At 37.8% G+C, this 8,639-nt stretch overlaps 1 protein-coding gene across 1 annotated transcript; it reads left to right on the top strand.

Moving 5' to 3' along the window:
- The first annotated feature begins 1,170 nt into the window (after window positions 1–1,170).
- LOC116589951 (olfactory receptor 4K13-like) lies at window positions 1,171–2,103 on the top strand. The gene has a single exon (XM_032341682.1). It carries the CDS (start codon window positions 1,171–1,173, stop codon window positions 2,101–2,103), a length of 933 nt encoding a protein of 310 aa, XP_032197573.1.
- The last annotated feature ends 6,536 nt before the right edge of the window (window positions 2,104–8,639 follow it).

Here is an 8,639-nt window from a genome sequence, read left to right on the forward strand (position 1 = left end):
GCACTGGGTACAAAAGAAGATAAGTGTGTAGGGACCAAGGAAACATTTACTTGTAAAAAATCTGCTGGTTGGTCATAGTCCACCTATAAACTGATTGCAAAGGGACAAGAAAGCAAACTTCAGCCAAGAACCTAGCAACAAGAGACTGATGCAAATAGGCAAAAAGGCTAAACAGCCAAGGTCAGCAGTTTTGTCCAGAAACCAAAGTATTTAAGATAGAGCTCTACAGAAGAACAAAGAGGAGGTGGTAGTTGAGGAGGAGGGGCAGGAGAGGGTGGAAGAGGTAGAGAAAGAGGAGGAGGAGGGGAAGGAGAGGAGAGGAGAAGAGAAGAAAGGGAGAGGGGAAAAAAAAAAGAAGACAGGAAAGAAACAAGGAGGGAAAACAGGGGGAAGAGGAGGAAAAGGGGCAAGAGGTGAAAGGAGTGGGGAGGGGAAAGGAGGAGAGAGGAGGGTCAGGGAAGTGAGAGGAGAAATGAGAGAGGAGAGGAGGGTGAAGAAAAGAAAAGAATAAAGGAAATCTGTACACTAAGAAATATTTGTGTTCCTGTGCAGAAACTGGGAAGTTTGTTTTATTATAGTTGTTGTGGGGGAGGGTAAGAACACACCACAGGCTACAGCCAGTTTAAAGCTTCGGGAAGAATTTGCTAAATTCCTGAAGTTATTTGCTGAGTAGGAACGTAATTCAAGTCACATGCACTTACCTGACTATTTCAAATTACAGCAGGGGAAAGGGGTAAAAGATAAACTAATAGGCACCACAGTTTAATGACTATGTTTCTATACACTTGAACTAACTCATTTGACTAACGGCCTTTTGGCTCTTGGACTGCTTGACCCATTGAACTCATTGCTCATAAACTCTGGATAAAAACAAATCAATGTGGAGACAATCTGTGCCTGCAAACTATGTTTAAAATTTTTATGACAAACTTCTCATCTTTTATGACTTTTCTTACTGAAAAAAAAATACAGTAATGTGAATGTTGCATGAATTAATCAATTAAAATGTATTTTTCAGAAATGTCCATCTTCTCTCTTTGTATATAAATCAAATAATACTTTCTATATGGCCATATCTTCAAAATTATCACAGGTTAAACTGTTACTTTTTCCAGATTTTCTACATTTTAACGACTTTCTGCAAACCCCTACATAGACTAGAGGAATAAGATGAATAGCTCAATGGTAACAGAGTTTGTTTTGTTAGGACTCACCAAAACGTGGGAACTTGAAATTTTCTTTTTTTTCATATTTTTGTTGGCCTATGTAGCAATTATGACAGGAAACCTTCTCATCGTGGTCACTGTAACCTTTGACTCACTTCTGTACTCCACACCAATGTACTTCCTTCTTGGAAATCTCTCCTTCCTGGATATGTGTATTTCCACAATCACAACTCCTAAGATGGTCACAGATTTCCTCAGGGAGAATAAAACTATTTCTTTGTGGGGCTGTATGGCTCAGATGTTCCTCCTCCACTTTTTAGGCGGCAGTGAGATGACTCTTCTCATAGTCATGGCTGTTGATCGATACATTGCAATATGCAAACCTCTTCACTACACATCCATCATGAATCGCCGGGTCCTCGTGGGCTCCGTGCTGCTCTCATGGGCTGTTGGTTTTGTGCATACGATGAGCCAGATGGTTTTTACTATCACCTTGCCTTTTTGTGGCCCCAACATAGTAGACGATATTTTTTGTGACCTTCCCCGTGTTCTAAAACTTGCCTGCACTGAGACCTACATTCTGGAGTTGCTGGTAACTGTTGACAGTGGACTGTTGTCTTTCATCTGCTTCATACTCCTGCTCATTTCCTACACTGTCATTCTGGTAACTGTCCGACGTCGATCCTCTGGTGGACTCTCCAAGGCTCTGTCCACACTGTCTGCTCACATTACTGTGGTCACTCTATTTTTTGGGCCAATTATCTTCATTTATGCTTGGCCATCTAGTGGCTTTTCAGTGGATAAATTTCTTTCTGTGTTTTATTCAATTATTACACCTTTACTGAATCCCATCATTTATACTCTGAGAAATCAGGAGATGAAAGCAGCCATTAGTAGACTGAGGACCAAACATATCCTCAGAATAAACTGGTATTAATTTGTTTTTTTTGTATATTTTTTAAAATATTCATAATGTATACTGAATTTATCAAATGTTCACTTCATCACATTTATATGACATGTTTGGTTTCTTCCCAACTATACTTATTTTCGTTGAAATTTAATCCAGTTGGAGCTAATAATAGTTTTAATGTAATAAAGAGTTAAAGAGAAAAAAACAAACAAACAAAAAACAAAAAACCTGATCCACTAACTATAGTCGAACAACCAGAAATGTTAAAGACTAAATGCCATTAAGTAAAGAGAAATTGCAGTCTGGGTGTGCACAAAGTGTTGTAGGGATCTCTTGGGTCACACTCAGAGAGAAAGTTTCCCTTCCAGGAGTACATTTGGAAGGAAGTATATTGCCTCTTCAAGGACAAAAGACCTTGCAGATGCCCCCAAATAGTCTTTCACTGGCAGGGGCATGCACAGAGGTTGGATAACCTTGTTGCTGCTTTTCACTGTGCTACACCATAGATTCTTTGCACTGCACAGAAACTGGACCATTTTTTCTAAGACAAAGGACACCAGACACAGCATGGACAGGCTTTTCTCTGGAGGAAAGGAATGGGTCTGCAATGTACAGGTCCCTTAAGATTTGTTCTTGAATCCCAGCCTCCGGCCAAAGATAAAGTACAGGAGAGCTCTTAATGCTCAGTGAATTGATGGCTTTGGCTATTCTTTAAGGGCTTCCTTATTAGCAGGAGGTGTGAGATCCCCCGTCTTTGGTCAAGAGGGATGACACCATTTCTGTCCTCACCACCAAAACTGCAGGACTTCTGAGAGCAACAGAGTGGCCCTCAGTGAAAATGGGACCCCTTTATACCAAACCCTGTGCCTCTGTGTCTCTCAAGTGCATATATCCTAGGGCATGTCTGACTCTAAGCCAGCGTGATATGTCTCTCTCCCAGAAGGCCAGCAAAGGCAGCACCCCTTCTCCTGCTGGATTTAAGCTATATTTGCTGTTATCTTTTCTAGCCCCTTTAGGTATAAGGTTAGGTTGTATATTTGAGACTTTTCTTGCTTCTTGAAGAACGCCTGTATTGCTATATACTGCCCTCTTAGGAATGCCTTTGCTGCATCCCAAAGGGATTTGACTGTCACTTTTCATTTTCATTTGCCTCCATCTATTTTTTAAATTCTCCTTTAGTTTCCTGCTTAACCCATTCATATCTTTATTTTATTTCCACTTAGATTTTTTAATGTTTTATTCTTTTTAATTTTTTCCCAGAGATTTGATGTTATTTTTTATTTAAATTCAGTTAGCCAAGGTACAGTACATTATTAGTTTTTGATATAATGTTCACATGATTCGTTAGTTGAGTATAATACCCAATGCTCATCATATCACATGCCCTCTTTAGTTCTGTTTTTTAAAAATATTATTTTTAGAGAGCATATAAGTGGGCAGAGGGAGAAGGTGAGAGAAATTTTCTCACAGATTCTGCACTTAATGCACAGCCCAATGTAGGGCTGGATTTCATGACCCCAAGAGCATGACCTGAGCTGAAATAAGACTCAAGACACTTAACCAACTGAGCCACGTAGGCAGCCCAACTCATTCATTCTTTAGTAAGATGTTCTTTAATCTCCATGAATTTGTGACCATTTGAATTTTTTCTTATAGTTGACTTCAAGTTTCATAGCACTGTGGTCTGAAAATATGCAAGGTATCATCTCAGTCTTTTTGTAGGGGTCAAGGCCTGATTTGTGACCCTTTAAAATGTGATCTATTCTGGAGAATGTTCCATGTGCACTCAAAAAGAATGTATATTCTGCTGCTTTAGGATGAAATGCTCTGTATATATCTGTTAGTATAGTCCACTGTGTCATTCAAAGCCCTGTTTCCTCTTTGATCATCTGCTCTTTGCTATGAGTGGGGTGTTAAAGTCCTCTACTATTATTGTATTATTACGAATGAGTTTAAGTTTGTTTTTAACTGATTTATATATTTGGCTGCTCCCAGGTTAGGGGCATAAATATTTACAATTGTTTGATCTTCTTGTTGGAAAACCCCTTTATAATGATATAGTGCCCTTCTTCATTTCTTATTAAAGTCTTTGGTTTAAAATCTAGTTTGTCCTATATAAGGATGGATACTCCAGCTTTCTTTTGATGTCCATTAGCATGATAAATGTCTCTCTACTTTCAATCTGGAGGAGTCTTTGAGTCTAAAATGAGTCTTGTAAGCAGCATATTGGTGGGTCTGGTTTTTGTTTTGTTTTGTTTTGCTTCTAAATCTATTCTGATGCCCTATGGGTTCTGATTGGAAAAGTTAGTTCATTTACATTCAGAGTTAATTACTGAACAATATGAGTTTTGTGCCATTGTATCATCTCTAAAGTAGCTCCCCTTGAAGACTGTCTTTGTTCCTTTCTAGTCTTTGTTACTTTTGATCTCTCTTTCCTACTCTAAGTGCTGCCTTTAATATTTCCTGAAGGTTTAGTGTTCACAAACTCCTTTAGAATTTGCTTATCTTAGAAAATCTTTAGCTTTCCTTCTATTCTGAATGACAGCCTTGCTGGATAAAGTATTCTTGGCTGCATTTTTTTTTTCCATTTAGCACCTTAAATATATTATGCCACTTGTCTTCTGGCCTGCTAGGTCTGTGTAGATGGGTCTGCTGCCTGTCTTATGTGTCTGCCATTATAAGTTAAGGACTTTTTCTCTGGAGCTTCTTTTAGTATTCTCTCCTTATCTTTGTATTTTGCAAGTTTCACTATGATGTGTCGTGACGTTGACTTGTTTTTGTGGTTTTAAGGGTAGTTCTCTATGCCTTTTGGGCCTGAAAGCCCATTTCCTTCCCCAGATTAGGGACATTCTCAGCTATTATTTGTTCAAATAAACCTTCTGCCCTTTTCCTCCACCCTGGCTCTTCCTCTTCTGGAACTCCTATAACACAGATACTATCTCGATCTATGGAATCACTGAGTCCCCTAAATCTAAAAAGAGGTCATACACTGTCCTGGGCCTGGGACTTCAGGAAGTGTTTCTGGTGTATGTTGTGTGCACTCTGCTGTTGTGTTGTGGCTTTTCTTTCCCACTCTTCTGTCCTCTATGGAGTTCTTCCTTGCTTATAGTGGGTAGTGTTTGGACCTTTAACTAGGTGGGCTTTGATTTTTTTTTTTTTTTGAAGATTTTATTTATTTGACAGAAAGAGAGACAGCAAGAGAGGGAACCCAAGCAGGGGGAGTGCGAGAGGGAGAAGCAGCCCTCCCACCAAGCAGGGAGCCCAAGGCAAGGCTCAGTCCCAGAATCCTGGGATTAGGACCTGAGTCAAAGGCAGAGGCTTAACAGATGAGTCACCCAAGCACCCCTGATTTATTAATATAAGTCTTGCATCTGCCACAGTCTCTCTCTCCAATTGTTCGGATTCCTTTCTTAATCCTCATATTTCTAGATGTTCAAAATAGTTTGATGTTTATCCAACTGTCTGAGAAGCAAGGAAAGCTCAGGGTCCCCCTAGTACCTCACCATTTAACTCCTCCCCTCCTAGTATTTTCTTTCTAAATTCTTGACTGCAATTCTCTTCAAATAGTCACCATTCTAAACGAATTTACTATTTCCCTTTAAATATGTCAATTTCTTCATAATATAGGAACCACTGCTCTATGAATGTACATGATTTAATTTACAAAATGCCATTGTATGTCCTTTACCCCTAAATATAATTCACACTGTTTTATAGAGAGAGGGAGCTTGTACTTCAAAGCATTGCTATTATTCAGTAGTACAAAAAAACTCACCTTACTGTCTATTCACCAAATGATGGACAGTTTAACTGCTTATGATTTTCTATTACTATAAATGATTTCATGATTAACAACTGTCCAATAGCCCTATGGTGTTAGAATTTCTCTAAGATAAATACATAGAAGTGAAAAAAAACTGTACAATAAAGCACTTATCCACTAATTTTGACTAAATATTTCATACTGCTTTTCAGAATGACTCTAATTCCATCTAAAGAGCAGGATACATTGCTCATATCCTCACTAAAAAATTTGATATAATTTGCCTTCCTAAATTTTTGTTTCCATATAAAATAATACCATGCTGATTTAATTCACCTTCTTTTTGTTATCAGTGAATTTGGAGCCCCTCTCATACCTATTAGTTCCTCCCACAAGTCTCATTCTGGGATTCAATAGTTATATGTGTGTATATATTTAATATATTATATTAATATATATATTAATATAATACAAATATTTCTGTTGAATTTGTCATTTGTATACCAATCTCTAGTTTCCTTGATAGCAAAAAAAATGTTTGTATTCTGAAATTTAACTAAAAGCTTACCTTTTCATTCATTTTTAAAAGATTTGCTTATAAGATATTCTTCCTAAAACAAAAATCACAAAAATATTCTTCAACATTCTCTTCCTATCATATCACATTTTTCATATTTTGTTGTAAATATTTCTGGAGCCTACCTTTGTGTATTGGGAATGTAGGAACCCAACTTTATTTTTCTCCTTTTAGGAAATCACTGGCCTCAGCACCAACTACAAATTAATGTGTCCTTTCTCCATTATTTTACTTTGCCATTAAATAGGGGTGTGTGTGTGTGTGTGTGTACACACATCACTATACATATGTGTATCATATATGTATATACACATATGAGCATACATGTACATTTCATATATGCATATATTATGTGTGTGAATATATCTCAGACTATATATACGTGCATACAAATATAACATTTAGTTTTCTATTCACTTCCATTTTTTGTCTTTCATTTTCCCAGTATCTTATTATTTTGATACCATAAACTGGCATATGACTTAATATCTAGTTATTTTTGGGATACTTGGATGGCTCAGTTCGTTAGGATGCTGCCTTCAGCTCAGGTCATGATCCCAGTGTCCTGGGTTCAAGTCCTACATCAGGCTCCTTGCTTAGCTGGGAGCCTGTTTCTTGCCACTCTGCCTGCTTGAGGGCTCTCTCTCTCTCTCTAACAAATAAATAAATAAAATCTTTTAAAAAATCCAGTTATTTTCAATTTGCAAATATCAATTTGCTTTAAGTTTGCCTACTATAATTAACACTTTTATTTTGTTATTAATAGTCAATATAGTTTTTTATGTATATAAGGTATATAGATATATAAGTATATTTTTTTCTTTTTTCTTTTTTATAAACATATAATGTTTTTTTATCCCCAGGGGTACAGGTCTGTGTATTGCCAGTTTTACACACTTCACAGCACTCACCATAGCACATACCCTCCCCAATGTCCATAACCCAACCCCTCTCTCCCAAAACCCCTCCCCCTAGAAACCCTCAGTTTGTTTTGTGAGATTAAGAGTCACTTATGGTTTGTCTCCCTCCCAATCCCATCTTTTTTCATTTATTCCTCTCCTACCCCTTAGCCCCCCATGTTGCATCTCCACTTCCTCATATCAGGAAGATCATATGATAGTTGTCTTCTCTGATTGACTTACTTCGCTCAGCGTGATACCCTCTAGTTCCATCCACGTCATCGCAAATGGCAAGATTTCATTTATTTTGATGGCTGCATAGTATTCCATTGGGTATATATACCACATCTTCTTTATCCATTCATCTGTTGATGGACATCTAGGTTCTTTCCATAGTTTGGCTATTGCGGACATTGCTGCTATAAACATTCGGGTGCACGTGTCCCTTTGGATCACTATGTTTGTATCTTTAGGGTAAATAGTGCAATTGCTGGGTCGTAGGGTAGTTCTATTTTCAACATTTTGAGGAACTTCCAAGCTGTTTTCCAGAGTGGTTGCACCAGCTTGCATTCCCACCAACAGCGTAGGAGGGTTCCCCTTTCTCCACATCCTTGCCAGCATCTGTCAGCATCTGTCATTTCCTGACTTTTATTTTTTTATTTTTTATTTTTTTTGCCATTCTGAATGGTGTGAGGTGATATCTCATTGTGGTTTTGATTTGTATTTCCCTGATGCCAAGTGATGTGGAGCATTTTTTTCATGTGTCTGTTGGCCATCTGAATGTTTTCTTTGCAGAAATGTCTGTTCATGTCTTCTGCCCATTTCTTGATTGGATTAGTTGTTCTTTGGGTGTTGAGTTTGCTAAGTTCTTTATAGATTTTGGACACTAAAAAATTTATCTGATATTTCGTTTGCAAATATCGTCTCCCATTCTGTCAGTTGTCTTTGGTTTTGTTAACTGTTTCCTTTGCTGTGCAAAAGCTTTTGATCTTGATGAAATCCCGATAGTTCATTTTTGTCCTTGCTTCCCTTGCCTTTGGCAAGGTTCTTAGGAAGATGTTGCTGTGGCCAATGTTGAAAAGGTTGCTGCTGCCTGTGTTCTCCTCAAGGATTTTGATGGATTCCTTTCTCACATTGAGGCCTTTCATCCATTATGAGTCTATTTTTGTGCGTGGTGTAAGGAAATGGTCCAATTTCATTTTTCTGCATGTGGCTATCCAATTTTCCCAAAAACATTTGTTGAAGAGGCTGGCTTTTTTCCACTGGACATTCTTTCCTGCTTTGTCAAAGATTAGTTGACCATAGAGTTGAAGGTCTATTT

The sequence above is a fragment of the Mustela erminea genome, chromosome 5 (assembly GCF_009829155.1).
Source record: "Mustela erminea isolate mMusErm1 chromosome 5, mMusErm1.Pri, whole genome shotgun sequence".
NCBI classification, from domain to species: Eukaryota; Metazoa; Chordata; class Mammalia; order Carnivora; family Mustelidae; genus Mustela; species Mustela erminea.

Coding starts and splice junctions, on each gene's coding strand:
- LOC116589951 (XM_032341682.1), top strand. CDS start 1,171: ATGAATAGCTCAATGGTAACAGAGTTTGTTTTGTTAGGACTCACCAAA.